At 46.7% G+C, this 25,538-nt stretch overlaps 2 protein-coding genes across 2 annotated transcripts; one reads left to right on the top strand and one right to left on the bottom strand.

Annotated features, from left to right (window-relative positions):
- Positions 1-5,173: 5,173 nt before the first annotated feature.
- LOC137357448 (zona pellucida sperm-binding protein 3-like) lies at positions 5,174-9,200 on the bottom strand. Its single transcript, XM_068023792.1, has 10 exons — positions 9,165-9,200; positions 7,682-8,002; positions 6,627-6,742; positions 6,437-6,540; positions 6,168-6,345; positions 5,952-6,078; positions 5,783-5,871; positions 5,590-5,698; positions 5,371-5,503; positions 5,174-5,292 (listed from the first exon to the last, which is right to left on the bottom strand). The coding sequence occupies exons 1-10, from the start codon at positions 9,198-9,200 to the stop codon at positions 5,174-5,176; spliced, it is 1,332 nt and encodes a 443-aa protein (XP_067879893.1).
- Positions 9,201-19,958: 10,758 nt separating this feature from the next.
- LOC137357447 (zona pellucida sperm-binding protein 3-like) lies at positions 19,959-23,503 on the top strand. The gene is made up of 9 exons (XM_068023791.1): positions 19,959-20,360; positions 21,216-21,331; positions 21,415-21,518; positions 21,610-21,787; positions 21,875-22,001; positions 22,085-22,173; positions 22,250-22,358; positions 22,445-22,577; positions 23,433-23,503. The coding sequence occupies exons 1-9, from the start codon at positions 19,959-19,961 to the stop codon at positions 23,501-23,503; spliced, it is 1,329 nt and encodes a 442-aa protein (XP_067879892.1).
- Positions 23,504-25,538: the final 2,035 nt, after the last annotated feature.

Below are 25,538 nucleotides of genomic sequence, written 5' to 3'. Positions count from 1 at the left end.
GTAAAGCTCCCTAAAAAAAAAAACAAAAAAAAAAACAAAAAAAACAAAAAAAAACAAAAAAAAAACAAAAACGGGGGTTAGATACAGAGTAAAGCTCCCTCTACACTGTCCCCATCAAACACTCCCAGGACAGGGATGACACGGGGATTAGATACAGAGCAAATGTCAATCTATCTCTGCCACCCTCACTCTCCCCATCTCCCACGACAAAAAAAAAGAAAAAGAAAAGAAAAAAATGGTGTTAGATACAGAGTAAAACTCTCTCTACACTATCCCATCAAACACTCCCAGGACAGGTCCAGCAAAAAAAAAACGGGGGTTAGATACAGAGTAAAGCTCCCTCTACACTGTCCCCATCAAACACTCCCAGGACAGGTACAGCACAGGGGTTAGGTACAATAAAGGCCACCTAAAAGAATAAAAAATGGGGGTTAGATACAGAGTTAAAAAACAAACAAAAATAAAGGGGGTTAGATACAGAGTAAAGCTGCCTCTACGCTGTCCCCATCAAACACTCCCAGGACAGGTACAGTACGGGGGTTAGATACAGAGTAAAGCTCCCTCTACACTGTCCCCATCAAACACTTCCAGGACAGTTACAGCATGGAGGTTAGATTCAACAAAGGCCACCTAAAAGAAAAAGAAAAAACGGGGGTTAGATACAGAGTAAAGCTCCCTCAAAAACAAAGACAAATACAGGTTTTTTTTTATTCATTCATGGGACGTGGGCTTCACTGGCCAGGCCAGCATTTATTGCCCATCCGTAATTGCCCTTGAGAAGGCGGTGGTGAGCTGCCTTCTTGAACCGCTGCAGTCCATGTGGGGGAGGTATACCCACAATGTTGTTAGGAAGGGAGTTCCAGGATTTTGACCCAGCGACAGTGAGGGAACGGTGATATAGTTCCAAGTTAGGATGGTGTGTGACTTGGAGGGGAACTTGCAGGTGGTGGAGTTCCCATGCATTTTCTGCCCTTGTCCTTCTAGTTGGTAGAGGTCGCGGGTTTGGAAGGTGCTGTCGAAGGAGCCTTGGTGCATTGCTGCAGTGCATCTTGTAGATGGTACACACTGCTGCCAGTGTGCGTCGGTGGTGGAGAGAGTGAATGCTTGTAGATGGGGTGAAAGTCAAGCGGGCTGCTTTGGCCTGGATGGTGTCTTGAGTGTTGTTGGAGCTGCACCCATCCAGGCAAGTGGAGAGTATTCCATCACACTCCTGACTTGTGCCTTGCAGATGGTAGACAGGCTTTGGGGAGTCAGGAGGTGAGTTACTCGCCTCAGGATTCCATGCCTCTGACCTGCTCTTGTAGCTATGGTATTTATATGGCTCCTCTAGTTCAGTTTCTGGTCAATGGTAGTTCCTAGGATGTTGATAGTGGGGGATTCAGCGATGGTAATGCCATTGAATGTCAAGGGGAGATGGTTAGATTCTCTCTTGTTGGAGATGCTCATTGCCTGGTACTTGGGTGGCGCGACATAGGTTAGATATGGACTGTAAATACTACACTGTGTGAAGCTTCGGTGATCTGTGGGAAATCTGGGGCATATCCAATTGGAATGATCAAGTTGCATCCCGTATATTACTCTTTAAGGGAACTGTTCCTCAACTTTGGCTCAGCTCCAGGCCCAGGCTCCTGATTTTCGGCCTTTCGGTACAGAGCGGGATCAGACAAACCAGCAGAACGTCTCGTGACTCTGCTCTGGGCCATGCAAAAGCAGCGATCCACATTCTCAGGATGGGCAGGGACAGCTAGGGTTGGGAATGTGGTGTCGCTCGGGCTCGTTGCCTCTCCTTTGCGGTCCTGGCTGTGCTTTGGTGTCCCATTGAGAGGGACAATGCGGTGCCCACTCGTACACTCGAGGCCTCCTGCCACCAGTGAACTCCTCAGGGAATGGAGAGTCTCGCTGACACTAGTAATACTGATATACCATCTATCCCTGCACTTGTCCCTTACCCTGAACTTGTATCTGTATCTTCCCTGATTCTATTATCTATCAAGTCCAAGCCCAAGAATCACCTGCAGTAGCTTCTCTCCCCAGTCCAGAACCATTACCTCTAGTGTGTCCTCAGAATCTATCCTTGGCCCCTTTTATTTCTTATCTGTATGCTCCCCTGGTGACATCTGAAAACAGTCCGTTTCCACACATATGCTGAATACACCCAGCTCTACCTCATTACCACTCAGCCCCTCCGCTATCTCTAAATTATCCGACTGCTTATCTGACACACAGGGCTGCATGAGTAGATAGTTCCCCCAACTAAATATCAGAGGAACCAATGCCATTGTCAGTCCCGGCCCCAAACTCCATTACCTAGACAACGACTCCATCTCGCTCCCTGGCAACTGAGGCTGAACTTCACTTACAATGAAATCTACTAGAAAACATTGATTTCTTCCTTGTACAAAGTGTCTTCAGACCAGAGTCAGAGAACTTCTGTCAAGTCCACCCAATTTTAACCCCATTAGTTTTTGATCAATTGTCCCCCAACTGGAAAGTTCAACTAAAACCTTTTGGGACTCAATGGCCACATGGAGTAACTTGGGAACCAGAGTCGGCTCCTCCGATCGGCCTATTCAGTTCAACAAGCAACGATCTGCACCTTAATGCCATCTGTTAGATATGGTAATGGTACTCAATGTGATAAAAGTATTAACACCATGTAGTTAACACCCTGGGGAAGGTTGCAAAGCAGGAAGAACAGGTTAAGCGTCCCAATTTCATATCCCAGAAAACCCATACGGTTTTCGAGGGGGAAAAGACAGGCATGTGAAATTGAGATTACACTCAAATCAGTTATGATTGTATTGAATGGCTGGAGGGGAACCTACTCCTGCTCTTAACTCATACGTTAAGAGACTGAGATTTGTCCTACCTTGGGACTAACTGTTCCAGACTCCCCTCACTGGAATCACTCAAATTAAGTTCAGGCCCCCTTGTTCTCAATTCCCTATACCTACCCTTATCCAGGGTGTACTAGCTAGATGGATAAAGAACTGGCTGGGCAACAGGAGACAGAGAGCAGCAGTGGAAGGGAGTTTCTCAAAACGGAGACGTGTGACCAGTGGTGTTCCACAGGGATCCGTGCTGGGACCACTGTTGTTTGTGATATACATAAATGATTTGGAGGAAAGTATAGGTGGTCTGATTAGCAAGTTTGCAGACGACACTAAGGTTGGTGGAGTAGCAGATAGTGAAGGGGACGGTCAGAGAATACAGCAGAATATAGATAGATTGGAGAGTTGGGCAGAGAAATGGCAGATGGAGTTCAATCCAGGCAAATGCGAGGTGATGCATTTTGGAAGATCCAATTCAAGAGTGAATTACACAGTAAATGGAAATGTCCTGGGGAAAATTGATGTACAGAGAGATTTGGGTGTTCAGGTCCATTGTTCCCTGAAGGTGGCAACGCAGGTCAATAGAGTGGTCAAGAAGGCATACGGCATGCTTTCCTTCATCGGACAGGGTATTGAGTACAAGGGTTGGCAGGTCATGTTACAGTTGTATAAGACTTTGGTTCGGCCACATTTGGAATACTGCATGCAGTTCTGGTCGCCACATTACCAAAAGGATGTAGATGCTTTGGAGAGGGTGCAGAGGAGGCTCACCAGGATGTTGCCTGGTATGGAGGGCGCTAGCTATGCAGAGAGGTCGAGATTAGGATTATTTTCATTAGAAAGACGGAGGTTGAGGGGGGAACCTGATTGAGGTGTACAAAATCATGAGAGGTATAGACAGGGTGGATAGCAAGAAGCTTTTTCCCCCCGGAGTGGGGGGAATTCAGTTACTAGGGGTCACGATTTCAAAGTGAGAGGGGAAAGGTTTAGGGGGGATATGCGTGGAAAGTTCTTTACGCAGAGGGTGGTAGGTGCCTGGAATACATTGCCAGTGGAGGTGGTAGATGCGGGCACGATAGCGTCTTTTAAGATGTATCTAGACAGATACATGAATGGGCAGGAAGTAAAGAGATACAGACCCTTAGAAAATAGGCGACATGTTTAGATAGAGGATATGGATCGGTGCAGGCTTGGAGGGCCAAAGGGCCTGTTCCTGTGCTGTAATTTTCTTTGTTCAAATCCTTCTGACATGAAACACCTTGAGCAGATTACCCCTCAAACCTCCATTGAGGACATGTGACTTTAATTTAAGCCCCAGTGTGGTTAAATCAGATTGAACCTCAAATCAAATTTACACTTAATGTTCCATGCTCAAAAATTCAAATCCAGTTGACCAATATTCTTCAAAACTGAAGGCCTTTACCATCCCTCCCAGAGGGACCAACATTCCATTATCTCGGATCACTAAAGTCTTTGCTCCTTTACTAGAACGAACTACTTGTTTTTGTCTCGGCTCCTGCCTGTGTCTAAAGTCTGTCACTTCCTGCATGGATCATCTGCCATAGTTTTGTTCATTACCTCAATGGGCCTTTGTAGCTTCCTGCTTCTACCTGCAAACTAGCAAACAAGACAGAAGCTCAGGCACCAGATTAGATTCTGCCAGTCAGGTGATATGCTTGTGACTCCCACCCACCCTCTATTTGAAGATAGACTGTCCACTGGAAGGCCATATCGTTAGAAATGGCATTTGTGAGCTCAAAGTTCAGAGTTTAGTCCCATATACTTCAGCCAAGATGGCTCCCACAGCTATTAAAACTGAAATTTGTTGCTCCCACAATAACCTTCACTTAGTTAACTGGCCAAATGAAAATTGGTAATGAAGTCACATTAAAAAGTATGCCTACATAAATCAAATATGTATAATGACAGATCCTCTACTGCCCATTGGTTGCAGCAAACCTTAAAGACCCAAAAGAAGAATGTGCGCTCTCCAGGGGGGTGAGCATAGACATTGAACAGAAAGCAGCAACTAGAGTAAACCCCAACTGGCCAAATCTAATAGCAGTTCCACAAGAAGATTCAGACCTGTTCACATCCCTCCTCGACAGGAGGAGGAATAAAGGAGTCTGGCATTGAAATGCAGTTAGCAATTGAAGAACAACCCCTTCAAACACAAGTTAACTTTTTTAAAACTCTGCCAGTAGGTGATTCACGAGGTGTAGTTCTGGGCTTAGGTTAATTGTAGTCATTAGATCTATGGACCCATTTAACTAACAGGCTCCAGTGGCCAATGAATTAACATAGACAAGATACAAGTAATCTGTTTATTGATGATTTGATAACTAGTTGATCAGAGTTTGCTTGTGTTTCCTGTACAGGAAACAGGCGATCAATGAAGCAGAGATCAGACAGACAGCTGTCACAGTCAGGGCCACAATCAGGACCACCTCAGACTCCACACCTACAAAGCAATGAAAAACCAATGGTTAGTGAAGGAAACACTGAGGGGAAAATGGAAACTAGCAGTCAGCCAACTCACCACCTGGAGACCTCTCCTGCAGCCTTCGCTCAACCTCATTCAAGGACTCCGTTGCCAGGTCAGTTACCTCAGTATCCAGAATGACCAGGGGTCCAAGTGAGGCCTCACCCTCCCACTTCAATCCAGCTTCACTCTCTGCAATATCAAACATGCCAGTTAGAGGGGGTAAAGGGAGACCTCCCACATCTAGAGGATCAAAGTCCTACCAGCTTCAGGTACAAGATCCCTCCTTCCTCTGGAAGGAAATCGGAACTCCCTTGTGGCACCACAGTTACCCACATGGCAACAGGCACAAATGTCATTGTTGGATTCCTCCAATGGGGTCCAGCTAAACAAGAGAAACAGTTGATCAACCAGGTTGTCCATCACATTCCCATACAACACACCCCTGAAGGAGGGAAAGGGAACTTACACATTCTGCATCTTCTGGAAAGTACAAGCTTTGTTCATGGAATCTCTCCGATCCACTGGAGCAACTTTCAGGTGACAGGTGATGAAAATCTGGGAGAGAGAGAGACATTGCAACACAATTTAGTGACTCCCTCCCAACATGGAGACCCCAATGATCAACTTCCTCTTACCAAGGAACGGTCATCTCCAAAGAAGCGGAAAGCATCCAGGTCAAACCGGAGCTTGTCCAGCTCACGCTCGTCTCTTGGCAACACGAAGGTTGAAAAGGAGTCCTCAGCTTTGCTGTCCAGGAGGCAACTGGAGAAAGATTTTAAAAAAGGGACATGAAGTGAATCAAGTGAAGCCATTGAGATGGGAGCAGCTGGAGAAAGCAGAGAGCTCCTTACCCATTGTAGTCAATGATGCTGTATCTCGGGGTGGAATCCTTGTCTGGGCTCAATGTAGCTACACAGCGGTCAATGTAGAGCTTCAGGGGCATGTGGTTGGTCATTGAAACAGAGGCCTCAATGTGAATGAGGTCACCCAGGTAGTAGACAGTCGAGGTGCGCTCTGTAAGCCAGTCGTCTGAAGTACAAGAGGACAAGGGTTAGAGACAGTGGGTACAACTCCCAGTGGGTGAGTACAGGAAATCACTCCCCATCCACCCATCACATACCATTCATTAGGCGCAGTGAGAATGACAGATGCCCTTCTCCAGACTTGGTGGAGCTGAATGGGATCCAGGTGGGCTTGATGGGGTTACTGCTCACATTGCCCTTCCTGGAAGGACAGGGGAGTCATTTTGGGACAAATTGAGAAAAAAATACAGCTCTAGATCATATCTACAATCAGGTAAATATTCTCACCTAAAATAATGACACTCAATGGGAATGACAGCTCCATTTGTTCTCACAATGACAGATCCATGATACTGGGGGGTGTGGTTCAGGTGGGTGGTGTAGACCAGGAAATCTCCAACCATCTGAAAGACATCAGCTAAAAGGAATGACAAGCTGGTCTGAAATGGAGACCATTATGCTAAGAGTTCAGTAAGGAATTTTGAGATTGCATTTCTACTGGGAATGAAAAGCTAGATGCTGGGAAACCATTTCCTGCAGCGGGAGAGTCTAGATTTTAGGATCACAGTCAGGCAAAGGGACAGCCATTTAAGTCAGAGCAAAGAAATGTCTTCAGCATTGTAAACAAATGGTGTTTCTCCAACCAAGTGGGATATTCTACTTGATATATTCAAGACAGGCAAGATTTTGGGTACAAGAGGAATCAACACAAGGGATTGGGTAGAAAGGACAGTAAACTGTAGAAATTTAGCCATGGTGTCACTGAACAGCCAAACAGGCCCCAGTGGCCAGAGATCTCCATTCATGGGCTTATGTCTAGTCTCATGAAAGAAAAGCAATTGTCAGCAAGAAAGCGAGATGTGACAATTTAACCAATAACAAAAAGCCACAAGCTGGTAGTAATTTGGCCAGACAGATTTCATTTAATCCACAACCCCATATGTTCCAATCACAGGGGAAGTAGGAAATGTAGAGTTTCCCTTTCATATACTACAGCTCAATTTTTAGTCCCATTTCATTTTAAACCCAACTTCATTAGGTAAAACTGAAACTTCAAACTCAAAATGCAATCTCAATGACCCAAATGAGTAATAAAGCTGAACATTTACAGTTTACAGAAAGATAGGTCAGGAGGAATACCAATTAAAGTTAAAGACCAACAGTGTTAACAATCAACATTGGGGAGTGCAGGAAACACCAGATGAAGCAAGGTCCAGTGTAGAATTGAAAACTAGCTTGAGGTTTTATAAAGTAGGAAAATGGCATTGAACAGATTTCAACAAGTATTGGAATGAAGAATGAGGAACAAGCAACACCAAGCTTAGAACAGGAGTCAACATTACCTGCAAACTACTGCCACACTCATGGAGCCCATAGTCAAAGAGGACAGTGTGGTTCTGAGAGTAGATCCTGGTCGGCCAACAACCTGCTGTCCCCAGGGTCAGGTCAACAGCTTTAATCAGGTGCCTGGTTCCAAATAAATCCATCTGGACCCTGACCAGCAGGTTCTGCTCTCCACACTGCACCGTCACAGTCTGCAGTGGAGACACACTTCGACCCACAGACACACGGAAATGGGAACCAAAGGGAGGCCCAGTTGGAGGGACTCTCTGAGGCACAGGGGTGGCTTTTACTCTTCTCCATGGAAACCTCTGGTCTCGAAACTGTTGCCAAGTATCAGAGCAACAGACAACTCCAACTAACACCAGCACTGGGAACAAACCCCTCATTACAAAATCCCCCATGATACCAAACAACTCAACCATCCCTTCACCCACCAACCAGCTCCTTTTATACACACAACCTGCAGTCACCTGACACCAATGATCCCAGAAGCAGCAACATTGAGCCAATTAACCAGCCCCAATCTCCACAATTTACACCCAATGACAGAACTCATGGATTTATTGCCAGGAGGGCCTATTTTATTTGGACCAATAGGAGTGGCTCTGAGTTGGTCCAGTGTCACCTGACAGATGTCAGCTCCAAACTTGCTCATGTTGAAGGGAACCATTAATACAATACTATAATATGCTTTGTTCATTGATCTATGAGGATGACAGGGGTTATCCCCAGTTTTATCAACAGAGGAACGAATGTACACCTGCCCCCCTCTTCAAAGGACACAGCTAACATTTTCCAGTGCTCACTGGATACAGGTGTGGTGCCGGAGAATGGGAGAATTTCTTACACTGTACCTCTGTTTAAAAAGGGAGCGAGGGACAGACTGAATAATTACAGGCCAGTCAGTCTAACCTCAGTAGTGGGAAAACTATTGGAATCTATTTAGAGAGACAAGATAAACTGTCACTTAGAAAGGCACAGAATAATCAAGGATAGTCAGCATAGATTACTTGAATTTTATGAAGAAGCAACAAGGAAGATAGATGAGGGTCGTGCAGTTGATGTGGTCTACATGGATTTTAGCAAGGTTTTTGACAAGGTCCCATATGGCAGACTGGTTACAAAAATAAAATCCCCTGGGATCGAGCGAAACATAACAAGATAGATCCAAAATTGGCTCAGTGGCAGGAAACAAAGGTTAATTGTTGACAGGTATTTTTGCGACTGGAGGGTTGTGGCGTTCTGCAGGGCTCAGTACTGGGTCCCCTGTTTTTTGTGGCATATATTAACGATTTGGACGTAAATGTAGGGGGTATTAGAGGCCTGCTGAGGTTGGGAGAAAAGAACCCGACCCGAACCTGACCGAACCACCGCGGACTCGAGCCCGACCTGGCCAAAGTCCCTCCGATTTTGCCCCGAGCCCGACCCGACCCGACCCAAACCCACCCTGACTCGACTCGACCCGACTATCCTTTTACTCACCTTCAGACTTGGAATCTCCGCGAAGCTGCAGCGCATGCGCGATGACGTCATTGTGACATCACTCGCTCACTACGCAGACTCAGCTTTGTCCCGGACTCTCAGCTCAGGTAAGTTTTTTTAATTTCAATACTGATGGGCAGAGCACTTACCGTGTGTGTCCAGCCCGACACGACCCAACCCGGACTTGACTTGAAGATGGACCCGGACCAGAATCCGACACGTGTCGCCGGGTCCCGTCGGTTTCGGGTCGGGTAGCAGGCCTCGAGGGGGCATGATGAAGAAGTTTGCAGATGACACAAAGATTGGCCATGTGTTAGATAGCGAGGAGGATAGCTTAGGCTGCAGGAAGATATTGATGGTCTGGTCAGATGGGCAGAAAAGCGGCAAATGGAATTCAACTTGGAGAAGTGTGAGGTGATGCATTTGAGGAGGTCAAACAAGTCAAAGGAACACACGAATAGTGGGAAAATACTGAGGAGTGTAGAGGAAATGTGGGACCTTTGAGTGAATGTCCACAGATCCCTGAATGTAGCAGGACAGGTCGATAAGGTGATGAAAAAGGCATATGGAATCCTTTCCTTTATTAGCCGATGTATAGAATATAAGAGCAGGGAGGTTATGCTGGAACTGTATAACTCATTGATTAGGCCACAACATGAGTACTGTGATGGTATATCAGTATTACTAGTGTCAGTGAGACTCTCCATTCCCTGAGGAGTTCACTGGTGGCAGGAGGCCTCAACTGTACAAGTGGGCACTGCAATGCCCCTCTCTATGGGACACCAAAGCACAGCCAGGACAGCAAAGGAGAGGCAACGAGCTCGAGCGACACCAACCCCTTCCCAACCCGAGCTGTCCCTGAGAATGTGGATCGCTGCTTTTGTAGTGAGCAGTTCTGGTCACCTCATTACAGAAAGGATGAAATTGCACTAGAGAAGGTACAGAGGAGATTTACGAGGATGATGCCAGGACTGGAAAAATGCAGCTATGAGGAAAGATTGGATAGGCTGGGGTTGATCTCCCTGGGACAGAGAAGTCTGAGGGGAGATCTGATTGAAATGTAGAAAATTGTGAGGGGCCTGGGTAGAATGGGGGGCTGGGTTGAAGGGCCGATTCACCTTAGCAGAGAGGTCAGTGACAAAGCAGCATAGATTTAAAGTGATTGGGAGAAAAATTAGAGGGGAGATGAGGAAAATCTTTTTTACCCAGAGAGTGGTGGGTGTCTGGAACTCACTGCCTGAAAGGGTAATTGAGGCAGAGACCCTCAACTCATTCAAAAGGAGTCTGGATAGGCACCTCAAGTGCCGTAAGCTGCAGGGCTACGGAGCAAATGCTGGAAGGTGGGATTGGAATGGGTGGATCGTTTTCTGGCTGGCATAGACGCGATGGGCCAAGTGACCTCTTTCTGTGCCTTAAGAATTCTTTGATTTCTAACAAATAATGGAACTCAAACACAGAATGTACATTGAACAAAAGAAACTCATCAAATTAAATTATATAAGTATGACGAGTGTCAATTAGACTCTCCATTCCCTGAGGAGTTCACTGGTGGCAGGAGGCCTCGAGTGTATGGGTGGGCACCGCATTGCCCCTCTCTATGGGACACCAAAGCACAGCCAGGACCGCAAAGGAGAGCCAACGAGCCCGAGCGACACCAACCCCTTCCCAACCCCAGCTGTCCCTGAGAATGTGGATCGCTGCTTTTGCACCGCCAGAGCAGAGTCACGAGACGTTCTGCCAGTTTGTCTAACCCCTCTCTGTACCGAAAGGCCGAAAATCAGGAGCCTGGGCCTGGAGCTGAGCCAAAGTTCAGGAACAGTTCCCTGAAAGAGTAATATACGGGATGCAACTTGATCATTCCAATTGGATATGCCCCAGATTTCCCACAGATCACCGAAGCTTCACACAATGTAGCATTTACAGTCGATATCTAACTAGTATTTTTCTTTGTTTTTGAGGAAGCTTTACTCTGTATCTAACCCCGTGCTGTACCTGTCCTGGGAGTGTTTGATGTGGACAGTGTAGAGGGAGCTTTACTCTGTATCTAACCCCGTTTTTTTTTTTTTAGCATCGTCTAGAATCTCCCAGAACCTGGTTCTTCATGAAATGACGGTGAAATGGTTCAAGGGCCATCCTGTCACCCTGGGTCTGAGTGCAGCTCCAGAATAATGGAATAAAACTCTCCCCCGTGTTGGCTGTTGTGGTACAATGTAAAGTGAGTTTGGGAAAATCTCACTGCAACAGATCCACAGCATAAAACTCCTCTTTAGTAGGATATACTAATCGACAAGCGAACGCAGAGAAAGCATGAAGCTGGCTGCTCTGAGATACAGGACCATTCACTGCTGCAGTAAGGAGACATTTATGATGGGGACAGTGCAGAGGGAGCTTTACTCTGTCTCTAACCCCCGTGCTGTACCTATCCTGGGGCGTGTTTGATGGGGGACAGTGCAGAGGGAGCTTTACTCTGTATCTAACCCCGTGCTGTACCTGTCCTGGGAGTGTTTGATGTGGACAGTGTAGAGGGAGCTTTACTCTGTATCTAACCCCGTGCTGTACCTGTCCTGGGAGTGGTTCATTCTGACACTCCAGTTTCATGGAACATATCCCATTCTCCAGCACTGTGGTCCTTCACCTCAATGTGAATAAAATTTATACTAATAAGTTTCAGTAAACTCTCACTCTGAGTGGACTTGTTTTAATGACTCCTCCAACACATTTATCACTAATATGTATTTGCTCTTTGTTTCCCAGGACAGAATCAAACATCTCCAAGCGAGGTCCAGCACAGCTTGAGTGGAATCGGAGAGCTCCTTTTTGGGTCCATTTCCCTATTCTCTGCTGACACTGTTACACCAGTTCAGCCCTGCCACCCTGGAAAACCATTACACAGAACAGCAACGGTTTATTCATCAATGCACCTGCACTCACATCAAGTCAGAAACTTTTATATCCCCCCCCCTCCCCGCAGGATATACTTTGAAGAAACATTCTGGGTTGTGCCCAACACTTGTCTTGTGAAGGTTTATGTTCTTCAGATCTGAATAGAGTCAATTTGTGATGATGATCTTCAGTGTGAATACAATTAGTTGGTTTTGTCTGACCATCTCGATCACTCTTTTGGTTACAGAGGCTTTGCCAATAATATCAGGAGTGAGATTATCAAATAGCATCATGTACTGGGAGCAGAATTCCCAATGGTGGGAGCCGATGAAATGTTTTATTCCCTGCACCCCCTCTCCTTACCCCTGAAACTGCCTTCTCAGCTCCCCCTCGCACCCCCTTCCCTCCACCCCTTCCCACTGCACCCCTCCCACCGGCATCCACCTACCCCTGAGCAGGGACCCTAAAAACTGCCTTGTGGGCTTCCACGGAGAGATCAAGGCTAAGGGAGTAAACCCTAACAGAAGATCCGGAGGGGAATCCCGAAGGTGGTCATGTGTCACCTTTGGCATGTTTCCGGCAGTTCCTGCAGCCATACCGGTGCCAAACGTCGTGCTCTGCACTCCTTTGGACCCCACCAGGAAGGCCGAGAGGGGGGTTTTGACGCTTGGGCAAGTCACAAATCCCATACATCCGCCCAGGCATGCACCATGGAGAGGTCACTCCATAGTCACCTCACAGCGACCAAAACAACACGGAAGGCAGCATTTACGGGTTATAAGTCCAGCTCAATTGGCGTAGAGATTGGGAGCCATGGGTTTCCTTTGTCGGTGGGAGAGGTCATCGCATCTCACTGGACAGGTACCGCCCGCCTCAAACCGGGCAGCCCCCGGTCAGTAAGGTTCTGTCCCGCCACAGTCCACCTGCTTCTTTGGGTGCTTGGAGCTCAGGGTCATTGCCCGACGAGTGGACTGTAAACACCACACCAAACAGTACGGCAAAAAAAGGAAAGAAGGTGCCAGCCCTTTGTTTTGCAAGCTGGAACGTCAGAACTATGTGTCCTGGCCTGTCGGAAGACCTTGCACAAATCAATGATTCTCGGAAGACCACCATCATTAACAACGAGCTCAGTAGACTCAATGTGGACATTGCAGCACTTCAGGAGACTCGCCTCCCTGTGAGCGGATCTCTAAGAGAGCAAGACTACGCCTTCTTCTGGCAGGGCAGGGATCCTGAAGAACCAAGACAGCATGGAGTGGGCTTCGCCATCAGAAACTCTTTGCTCAGCATGATAGAGCCACCTTCAAATGGCTCGGAACGCATACTGTCCATCCGACTGCTCACCGCCTCTGGTCCAGTACACCTACTCAGCATCTCTGCTCCAACACTCTGCTCTCCACCTGAAGCTAAAGACGAGGAACTCCATAATATCATTAGTAGCATCCCCAATACCGAACACCTATTCCTGCTGGGGGACTTTAATGCCAGGGTTGGGGCCGACCATGACTCATGGCCCTCCTGCCTTGGGCGCTATGGCATTGGAAGGATGAATGAGAATGGACAGAGACTGCTTGAGTTGTGTACCTATCATAACCTCTGCATCACCAACTTGTTCTTTCACACTAAACCCTGTCAACCAGGTTTCTTGGAGGCACCCAAGATCACGCCGTTGGCACCAGCTGGACCTCATCGTCACAAGGTGAGCCTCCTTAAACAGTGTTCAAATCACACGCAGCTTCCACAGTGCGGACTGCAACACTGACCACTCCCTCGTGTGCAGCAAGGTTAGCCTCAAACCAAAGAAACTGCATTACACCAAGCAGAAGGGCCGCCTGTGCATCAACACTAGCAGAATTTCTCATCCACAGCTGTTACATAAGTTTCGAAATTCACTTGAAAAAGCCCTTCAAAACACTCCCACAGGGGATGCAGAGACCAAGTGGGCCCACATCAGAGACGCCATCTACGACTCAACAATGACCACCTATGGCAAACGTGTGAAGTGGAATGCAGACTGGTTTCAATCTCACATTGAAGAACTGCAACAACTACCGTGGAATCTCCCTGCTCAGCATAGTGGGGAAAGTCTTCGCTCGAGTCGCTTAAAACAGGCTCCAGAAGCTGGCTGAGTGTGTCTACCCTGAGGCACAGTGTGGCTTTCAAGCAGAGAGATCCACCATTGACATGCTGTTCTCCCTTCGACAGCTACAGGAGAAATGCCGCGAACAACAGATGCCCCTCTACATGGCTTTCATTGATCTCACCAAAGCCTTTGACCTCGTCAGCAGACGTGGTCTCTTCAGACTACTAGAAAAGATCGGATGTCCACCAAAGCTACTAAGTATCATCACCTCATTCCATGACAATATGAAAGGCACAATTCAGCATAGCGGCGCCTCATCAGACCCCTTTCCTATCCTGAGTGTTGTGAAATAGGGCTGTGTTCTCGCACCTACACTGTTTGGGATCTTCTTCTCCCTGCTGCTCTCACATGCGTTCAAGTCTTCAGAAGAAGGAATTTTCCTCCACACAAGATCAGGTGGCAGGTTGTTCAACCTTGCCCGTCTAAAAGCGAAGACCAAAGTACGGAAAGTCCTCATCAGGGAACTCCTCTTTGCTGACGATGCTGCATTAACATCTCACATTGAAGAGTGTCTGCAGAAACTCATCGACAGGTTTGCGGCTGCCTGCACCGAATTTGGCCTAACCATCAGCCTCAAGAAAACGAACATTATGGGACAGGATGTCAGAAAGGCTCCATCCATCAATATCGGCGACCACGCTCTGGAAGTGGTTCAACAGTTCACCTACCTAGGCTCAACTATCACCAGTAACCTGTCTCTCGATGCAGAAATCAACAAGCGCATGGGAAAGGCTTCCACTGCTATGTCCAGACTGGCCGAGAAAGTGTGGGAAAATGGCGCACTGACACGGAACACAAAAGTCCGAGTGTATCAAGCCTGTGTCCTCAGTACCTTGCTCTATGGCAGTGAGGCCTGGACAACGTATGTCAGCCAAGAGCGACGTCTCAATTCATTCCATCTTCACTGCCTCCGGAGAATCTTTGGCATCAGGTGGCAGGACCGTATCTCCAACACAGAAGTCCTCGAGGCGGCCAACATCCCCAGCATATACACCCTACTGAGCCAGCGGCGCTTGAGATGGCTTGGCCATGTGAGCCGCATGGAAGATGGCAGGATCCCCAAGGACACATTGTACAGCGAGCTCATCACTGGTATCAGACCCACCGGCCGTCCATGTCTCTGCTTTAAAGACGTCTGCAAACACGACATGAAGTCCTGTGACATTGATCACAAGTCGTGGGAGTCAGTTGCCAGCGATCGCCAGAGCTAGCGGGCAACCATAAAGGCGGGGCTAAAGCGTGGCGAGTCGAAGAGACTTAGAGTTGGCAGGAAAAAAGACAGAAGCGCAAGGAGAGAGCCAACTGTGTAACAGCCCCGACAACCAATTTTATCTGCAGCACCTGTGGAAGAGTCTGTCACTCTAGAATTGGCCTTGAGAGCCACTCCAGGCACTGCTTCACAAACCACTGACCACCTCCAGGCGCTTACCCATTGTCTCTCGAGAAGTACAGAAGAACAAAGAACAAAGAACAGTACAGCACAGGAACAGGCCATTCGGCCCTCCAAGCCTGCCTGTCTAAACTGAAACCTTCTGCACTTCCGGGGACCGTATCCCTCTATTCCCTTCCTATTCATGTATTTGTCAAGATGCCTCTTAAATGTCGCTATCGTACCTGCTTCCACCACCTCCCCCGGCACCAAGTTCCAGGCACTCACCACCCTCTGTGTAAACTTTGCCCCTCGCACCTAAAACCTATGTCCCCTCGTAACTGACTCTTCCACCCTGGGGAAAAAGCTTCTGACTATCCACTCTGTCCATGCCACTCATAACTTTATAAACCTCTATCATGTCACCCTCCACCTCCGTCGTTCCAGTGAAAACAATCCGAGTTTATCCAACCTCTCCTCATAGCTAATGCCCTCCAGACCAGGCAACATCCTGGTAAACCTCCTCTGTACCCTCTCTAAAGCCTCCACGTCCTTCTGGTAGTGTGGTGACCAGAATTGCACGTAATATTCTAAGTGTGGCCTAACTAAAGTCCTGTACAGCTGCAGCATGACTTGCTAATTTTTATACTCTATGCCCCGACCGATGAAGGCAAGCATGCCGTATGCCTTCTTGACTACCTTATCCACCTGCGTTGCCACTTTCAGTGACCTGTGGACCTGTACGCCCAGATCTCTCTGCCTGTCAATACTCCTAAGGGTTCTGCCATTTACTGTATACTTCCCACCTGCATTAGATCTTCCAAAATACATTACCTCACATTTGTCCGGATTAAACTCCATCTGCCATTTCTCCGCCCAAGTCTCCAACTGATCTATATCCTGCTGTATCCTCTGACAATCCTCATCATTATCCGCAACTCCACCAACCTTTGTGTCGTCTGCAAACTTACTAATCAGACCAGCTACATTTTCCTCCAAATCATTTATATATACTACAAACAGCAAAGGTCCCAGCACTGATCCCTGCGGAACACCACTGGTCACTGCCCTCCATTCAGAAAAACACCCTTCCACTGCTACCCTCTGTCTTCTATGACTGAGCCAGTTCTGTATCCATCTTGCCAGCTCACCTCTTATCCCGTGTGACTTCACCTTTTGTACCAGTCTGCCATGAGGGACCTTGTCAAAGGCTGTAGTGAAGTCCATATAGACAACATCCACTGCCCTTCCTTCATCAATCATCTTTGTCACTTCCTCAAAAAACTCAATCAAATTAGTGAGACACGACCTCCCCTTCACAAAACCATGCTGCCTCTCGCTAATATGTTCATTTGTTTCCAAATGGGAGTAAATCCTGTCCTGAAGAATCCTCTCTAATAATTTCCCTACCACTGATGTAAGGCTCACCGGCCTATAATTTCCTGGATTATCCTTGCTACCCTTCTTAAGCAAAGGAACAACATTGGCTATTCTCCAGTCCTCTGGGACCTCACCTGTAGCCAGTGAGGATACCAAGATTTCTGTCAAGGACCCAGCAATTTCTTCCCTTGCCTCCCTCAGTATTCTGGGGTAGATCCCATCAGGCTCTGGGGACCTATCTACCTTAATGCTTTGCAAGACGCCCAACACCTCCTCCTTTTTGATAATGACATGACCCAGACTATCTACACTCCCTTCCCCAGACTCATCATCCACCAAGTCCTTCTCTTTGGTGAATACTGATGCAAAGTACTCATTTAGTACCTCGCCCATTTCCTCTGGCTCCACACATAGATTCCCTCCTCTGTCCTTGAGTGGGCCAACCCTTTCCCTCGTTACCCTCTTGCTCTTTAGAAACATATAAAAAGCCTTGGGATTCTCCTTAATTCTGTTTGCTAATGACTTTTCATGACCCCTTTTAGCCCTCCTAACTCCTTGCTTAAGTTCCTTCTTACTGTCTTTATATTCCTCAAAGGCTTCGTCTGTTCCCAGCCTTCCAACCCTTACGAATGCTTCCTTTTTCTTTTTGACTAGGCTCACAATATCCCGCGTTATCCAAGGTTCCCGAAACTTGCCAAACTTATCCTTCTTTCTCACAGGAACATGCTGGTCCTGGATTCTAATCAATTGGCGTTGAAAAGACTCCCACATGTCAGATGTTGATTTACCCTTAAACAGCCGTCCCCAATCTAAATTCTTCAGTTCCTGCCTAATATTGTTATAATTAGCCTTCCCCCAATTTAGCACCTTCACCCGAGGACTACTCTTATCCTTATCCACAAGTACCTTAAAACTTACGGAATTATGATCACTGTTCCCGAAATTTTCCCCACTGAAACTTCGACCACCTGGCCGGGCTCATTCCCCAATACCAGGTCCAGAATGGCCCCATCCCTAGTTGGACTATCTACATATTGTTTCAAGAAGGCCTCCTGGATGCTCCTTACAAATTCTGCCCCATCCAAGCCCCTAGCACTAAGTGAGTCCCAGTCAATATAGGGGAAGTTCAAATCACCCACCACTACAACCCTGTTACCTTTACATCTTTCCAAAATCTGTCTACATATCTGCTTCTCTACTTCCCACTGGCTGTTGGGAGGCCTGTAGTAAACCCCCAACATCGTGACTGCACCCTTCCTATTCCTGAGCTCCACCCATATTGCCTCGCTGCATGACCCCTCCGAGGTGTCCTCTCGCAGTACAGCTGTGATATTCTCCCACCCCTTTTACATCCCCCTCTATCCCGCCTGAAGCTTCTAAATCCTGGAACATTTAGCTGCCAATCCTGTCCTTCCCTCAACCAAGTCTCTGTAATAGCAACAACATCATAGTTCCAAGTACTATCCAAGCTCTAAGTTCATCTGCCTTACCTGTATACTTCTCGCATTGAAACAAATGCACTTCAGACCACCTGTCCCGCTGTGCTCAGCAACATCTCCCTGCCTGCTCTTCCTCTTAGTCCTACTGGCCTTATTTACTAGTTCCCCCTCATTTATTTCACCTGCTGTCCTACTGCTCTGGTTCCCAACCCCCTGCCACACTAGTTTAAACCCTCCCGAGTAACGCCAGCAAACCTCGCAGCCAGGATATTCGTGCCCCTCCAGTTTAGATGCAACCCGTCCTTCTTGTACCCTGAAGAGGTCCCAATGGTCCAGATATCTGAAACCCTCCCTTCTACACCAGCTGTTCAGCCACATGTTTAGCTGCACTATCTTCCTATTTGGAGCCTCACTGGCACGTGGCACAGGGAGTAATCCTGAGATTACAACCCTCGAGGTCCTGTCTTTTAACTTTCTACCTGACTCCCTAAACTCCCCCTGAAGGAGGCCATTCAGCCCATAGGGTGCATGCTTGTTCTCTGAAGAGCAACCCCGTCAGTCCCATTCCCTTGGTCTATCCCCATAGCTCTGAAAGTGCCCACCCAATTTCCTTTTGAAATTATTCATCGTCTCCACTTCCCCCAAGAAACTTATAAGTGCCAGCAGTCGCGGAAAGCCTCAGGGGTACCGACATGCCTCTCCAGGGGCACTCGGGCATGGTCGTAGCCGTGGAAGAGGGCAGCTCTCGGGGGGACGGGTCCACTTGACCGGGCGCTGGACGGACCTGTTAATGGCCCCCTTGGCCAGGCCCAGGAGCAACGCCACAAGGGGATCCTCTGACATGTCCACTTCTCTCCTCCTCACAGGGTGGCCAATGCTCAGGAACCTGGGACTGAAATGCAGTGAAAGTCTCACACACTCAGAACAAACACGAACCACAGACTTCTCCCAGGCAGCCTGGGGGTCTGTGAGGATGTTTGAAAGCCCGTTGCACGCAACCACTCCTGTAATGTTCACACCATATTCCCAATGGTGCAAGGGGACGGGTCCCACAGAAAGAGCCCTCTTCTGGAGCTACCAGTATCCGCAGGGTAGCAAGACAGAACAGCAGATTGTGTTGGGAGGGGAGACAAAGGGGAGGAAGTCTGAAAGTGTGTATAAGAGGCCTATACAGGAAACCCTCTCTGCGTCCTGTGCAGCAGGAAAAAAGAAGGAAATTTCCCAGTTCAGCGATGGATCAATTTGCTTCAACTATATGGAGACCGATGACATTTCCACTCCACCTGATCCGTGCAGTGTCCCTTGGAACCACACTCTGAGTGTGAAGCACTTCTGACAGCCAATCACCAAGAACAACAATCCCATTGGATCAGGGCGAATTCTTTAATAAACCCCTGTGTGGAAGAGTCTCCTGGCAATAAATCCATGAGTTCTGTCATTGGGTGTAAATTGTGGAGATTGGGGCTGGTTAATTGGCTCAATGTTGCTGCTTCTGGGATCATTGGTGTCAGGTGACTGCAGGTTGTGTGTATAAAAGGAGCTGGTTGGTGGGTGAAGGGATGGTTGAGTTGTTTGGTATCATGGGGGATTTTGTAATGAGGGGTTTGTTCCCAGTGCTGGTGTTAGTTGGAGTTGTCTGTTGTTCTGATACTTGGCAACAGTTTCGAGACCAGAGGTTTCCATGGACAATAGTAAAAGCCACCCCTGTGCCTCAGAGAGTCCCTCCAACTGGGTCTCCCTTTGGTTCCCATTTCCGTGTGTCTGAGGGTCGAAGTGTGTCTCCACTGCAGACTGTGACGGTGCAGTGTGGAGAGCAGAACCTGCTGGTCAGGGTCCAGATGGATTTATTTGGAACCAGGCACCTGATTAAAGCTGCTGACCTGACCCTGGGGACAGCAGGTTGTCGGCCGACCAGGATCTACTCTCAGAACCACACTGTCCTCTTTGACTATGGGCTCCATGAGTGTGGCAGCAGATTGCAGGTAATGTCTTTAACTTGTGTTATAAACTTGATGTAGATTGTTCCCCTCTTTTTTCATTTTAATACTTGATAAAGAGATGCTTGTTTTGTAAACATTAAACCTGATTCAATTGTCCTTTGTTTTATCAGGTCACCTGGTTAATCCAGTGTTGACTATCAACCCCATTGGTCTTATCCTTCACTTGGTTTTTCCAAGCTTTTCCTACTGTATGCTTTGTCTTGTGGGTTTTTTTTAGATTGAATGAATGTTAAAATCTGAATATTGAATTCAATCTAACTGACTTTTTGTGAATAAACTGTAGAATTAAATATGATTTGAAGGGAGCCTCCTGGTGATTAGAATGCTTGGATTAAATGAAGGCAAACCTTCTGTTAATACTTCCAAATTACTGCCAGTTTGTGTTTCCTTTAGCTGTTAAGTGAAGCTGTCCTTTCATTGATTCACTTTGCTTTTGGTCAGTCCTTCATGCTTGCCTGTTCTCCTCACATTAACATCTGTGGTGGTAATGGCCAACTGTGGGACAATCTACAGCACAGTGTGTAGAGCCTTGGAGACTGACCTCAGTTAATAAGATTGTGGCTGAAATTCTACACTAACTCCACTTTCCCACTCAGTCCCCATGTTGCTTGATTTACTTTAGCCCAAGAACTATTCTATTTTGAATGTACTCAACTGAGCACAACTTCCAGTGAGATTGGAAAGTCCAAAAAATTCGATGGCATGATTAGCTGACCTTGTTCTAGTCAAAGGAATAGCCTCTTGGTATTTACCCAGCAAACTCAGTTTGAGAACCTCCCTCATTCCTCTAAACTCATTAGCCAAACATTCTCTTCTTTCCTGATGTCTGTCTTTCAGATGGTTGGAGATTTCCTGGTCTACACCACCCACCTGAACCACACCCCCCAGTATCATGGATCTGTCATTGTGAGAACAAATGGAGCTGTCATTCCCATTGAGTGTCATTATTTTAGGTGAGAATATTTACTTGACTGTGGATATGATCTAGAGCTGGTTTTTATCATGTTGTCCTAAAATATCTCTCCTCTCCTTCCAGGAAGGGCAATGTGAGCAGTAACCCCATCAAGCCCACCTGGATCCCATTCAGCTCCACCAAGTCTGGAGAAGGGCATCTGTCATTCTCACTGCGCCTAATGAATGGTATGTGATGGGTGGATGGGAAGTGATTTCCTGTACTCACCCACTGGGAGTTGTACCCACTGTCTCCAACCCTTGTCCTCTTGTACTTCAGATGACTGGCTTACAGAGCGCACCTCGACTGTCTACTACCTGGGTGACCTCATTCACATTGAGGCCTCTGTTTCAATGACCAACCACATGCCCCTGAAGCTCTACATTGACCGCTGTGTAGCTACATTGAGCCCAGACAAGGATTCCACCCCGAGATACAGCATCATTGACTACAATGGGTAAGGAGCTCTCTGCTTTCTCCAGCTGCTCCCATCTCAATGGCTTCACTTTATTCACTTCATGTCCCTTTTTGAATCTTTCTCCAGTTGCCTCCTGGACAGCAAAGCTGAGGGCTCCTTCTCAACCTTCGTGTTGCCAAGAGACGAGCGTGAGCTGGACAAGCTGCGGTTTGACCTGGATGCTTTCCGCTTCTTTGGAGATGAACGTTCCTTGGTAAGAGGAATATGGTTCATTCATTGGGTTTTTCATGTTGGGAGGGAGTCACTAAATAATTTGTGTTGAAATTTATCCCACAGATTTTCATCACCTGTCACCTAAAAGTTGCTGCAGTGGATCGGAGAGATTCCATGAACAAAGCTTGTACTTTCCAAAAGATGCAGAATGTGTAAGTTTGTTTTTCTTCACACGCATGTATGAAAGGTGATGGACAACCTGGTTGATCAACTGTTTCTCTTGTCTAGCTGGACCCCATTGGAGGAATCCAACAATGACATTTGTGCCTGTTGCCATGTGGGTAACTGTGGTGCCACAAGGGAGTTCCGATTTCCTTCCAGAGGAAGGAGGGATCTTGTACCTGAAGCTGGTAAGACATTGATCCTCTAGATGTGGGAGATCTCCCTTTACCCCCTCTAACTGGCATGTTTGATATTGCAGAGAGTGAAGCTGGATTGAAGTGGGAGGGTGAGGCCTCACTTGGACCCCTGGTCATTCTGGATACTGAGGTGACTGACCTGGCAACTGGGTCCCTGAATGAGGTTGAGCGAAGGCTGCAGGAGAGGTCTCCAGGTGGTGAGTTGACTGACTGCTAGTTTTCATTTTCCCTTCAGTGTTTCCTTCACTAACCATTGGTTTCTCATTGCTTTGTAGGTGTGGAGTCTGAGGTGGTCCTGATTGTGGCCCTGACTGTGACAGCTGTCTGTCTGATCTCTGCTTCATTGATAGCCTTGTTCCTGTACAGGAAACACAAGCAAACTCCATTCAATCAATTGTGAAATGATCAATAAAGCAGTATCTTGTGTGCAAGAGCTCATTTGTCACTTTATCTTTTGTGGCTGCAGACTGGGTTTTTAAATAAGTATCTCTCAGCAGCCCCCCTCTGTTCCCTGTTGGTTTAATGGATCCCAGTCACTAGTATCAAAATTACTGTCAATGCCTTGCATCAGGACTGGGATGAATGTATCTATGCCAACTGTGCAACATTCACAGTACAATTCACTGACCTTTTTTTAGGTGAATGCTGATTCACTGAATTAGGGCAAACTGATTCCTCCAAGCTATTCCATTGGCTTTATATGGCTAGTGATGACAGGTTTTCACATTCCATAGACTAGTTGACCAAAAGTGAAGAATTGGGGTAGAAAGATTCCTAGTTTGAGGAGCTCTGTCTAATCTCTGAAGACTGAGGCTGACCTTGAGTAGATAAGTAATTCTCACTTGGATCTGCCATGAATATTGGGGTGTTGGAATTGTACTAGTTGGAGTTGATGTAATAGGTTGTTTTAGTGCAATGTGGTAACCAGGAAGCAAATCCACTGCACTCTGCTTTCCCTAATGTGTACAAATGCCCTGCTGCTATCCTAATGAGAATAGGGCAGTAAATGTAACTCATTCTAGTGGAATGACATGTCTAAATCATGCTTACAGCTGTACTCAGTCTGGAAATAAACCTGTTCCCATTACAGGCTGGATTTGACAGCAACCTGAACCACAAATGACCCTAGTTATAGCTGGCAGTGATCTTCAGTTCATCTTCCAGGACTACTTGTAGTAGGATTATAACTGATCCATTGGGTTTAGTATCTCAGTTGGCAGTGTGGAGTCAGACAGCATACTTGAAGCATTTCTTACTGAGACCCTTTGCTTTTTCATACTGCTGTAGCTTCTATATTCCCTTATTAACCCTGCAACGTTATTGATAACGAGCAGTAGCTGGTACTATGCAGAGCCCGATCACAATTCAGCGTTTGGCTGCATCTTCCCTTGGGTGAAGAGTAGGACCTGAACTTTACTGCAAACTAGTTGTAATTCTCCTTCTGGAGAGATGGAGCTGATAATTGGTAACTTGTTTTGTTTCTCCTTCCCCTGAAGATACCATTTCCTGCTCTCTCCTTGAATCCTCTGCTCTTGCCTGGATTTGGACTGCTCACATGGTGAGCTCCTTTTAATGGAGTCTCCAGGCACTAGTGGGAGTTTAGGTCTCAATGGAAGGCAATGCCATCTGCGTCAGTCATGTTACCAAGGTGGGAGGAGTGGACTGTTAATCCAGTCCCACATCTCCACAGGTCACAGCATATCAAATTTTCCACTTAGTGCAAGTCCGTTAGATACCTTGTTCCCAAAGTAAGGTACACCAACCAGGTTTCTTTAACAAATAACCATTTTATGAAACCAAGTCTTAACTAATCAAGTAAATCCAAGATGTTAAAGCTCTATATTTCCCTCATGCACAAACACCCAAAGGACAGAAGGTTCTTTGGTTTGGTAAGTACTCCCAAACTCAAATAGTTAGATACCACTCAAGTCTTTGCATGCGAGATTGATAAACAGTCTCTGACTGGTAGATGTTCAAATGTCTTCAATGGGAGAAGGCCTCATAGAGGTCTAGCAACAGGGTTGTAGGGTTCCTTCGAAAGATGCATGAGGTAACAGTACCACTTAATACAAGCTGTTCTTTCACAATAGCAAGGATTTTTTTTTTATATAGGTAATACTTTTTTGGGTTGTCTTCTGATCTCCAGGCAAGTTATAAATTAAATTCCAAAAGCTTGCTTTTGTCCAAAGCCACTAGCTTTTTAATAAAAAAAAACTTTCTAGAAGCAAGTCACATACCCAGTCTAAAATTCTGTCTTTTCAAAGGGTAGCTGAGGGTAAACCCTCTGCTGGTTTCCTATAAAACTAACTGCATTCTAGTTCTTGTTTACAAGTTCAGCTTTTGTTGAACTTTCTTTCAAAACATCCTGAAAGTTTAATATTTCCAGATGTCCAGTACCAACATTGTATGTTTTAATACAGAATAAAATTCTCATAACAGTAGCAAAAAAAACAACTGAAGCATTACTTCCGAATGAAATCTTGTACTGACTGAAAATAGCCCTTAGAGACCCCAAGTATGAAGATAGGGGTTAAAATGACTGTTCCAGGTTTAAAACTTAGTTCCTCCCTCACCAGTGCACTTATCACTCAAGAACAGGGGTGATGTTGGAAGCTCACTGGCTGGATATGGGTCCTGCAGGTGGGTTGATTCACACCCCTCCTCCTAACCCCCTCCAGGCGATCTGTGCCCATCCTGAATGCTGTTTATTTTGTCTCCTGATAAGATGCCGTTTGCCATCTGGAAATCTAATTTTCAAGCTATAGCAATAACTGCCAGAAATGGTCAAATGTAAATATAACTAAAACAAAACCTGGTCATTTTCTGGCTCCACTAAAATAAACCCAGCTTCCACAGTAACTGGAGTATAGGTTACCATGATAAAACCTACAGTGATGTTAGACGACAGAGCATTTTCCAAGCACTGAACAAACTCTCCCTATCACATCTGTCCCTGACTCCAGCTGTACGATGGTCTGAGCTGCGAGGCTAATTTGCTATATTGAAGTAAGTTTGAACTGTTTCTCTGAGTGATCCCAGTCTGAGGGTTGTCATTTAATAGACTCTTGTTGCTTCTCCCACTGCTCTGGGTGTTAATTGCTCCATTATGGGCTATCTCCCTAGTTACTGCATTGCTCTAAAGCAACCGCCCATTATAA

The sequence above is a fragment of the Heterodontus francisci genome, chromosome 48 (genome assembly GCF_036365525.1).
Source record: "Heterodontus francisci isolate sHetFra1 chromosome 48, sHetFra1.hap1, whole genome shotgun sequence".
Lineage (NCBI taxonomy): Eukaryota > Metazoa > Chordata > Chondrichthyes > Heterodontiformes > Heterodontidae > Heterodontus > Heterodontus francisci.
Note: the sequence above shows the minus strand (reverse complement) of the source record. Positions and strands in the feature narration are given on the sequence as shown.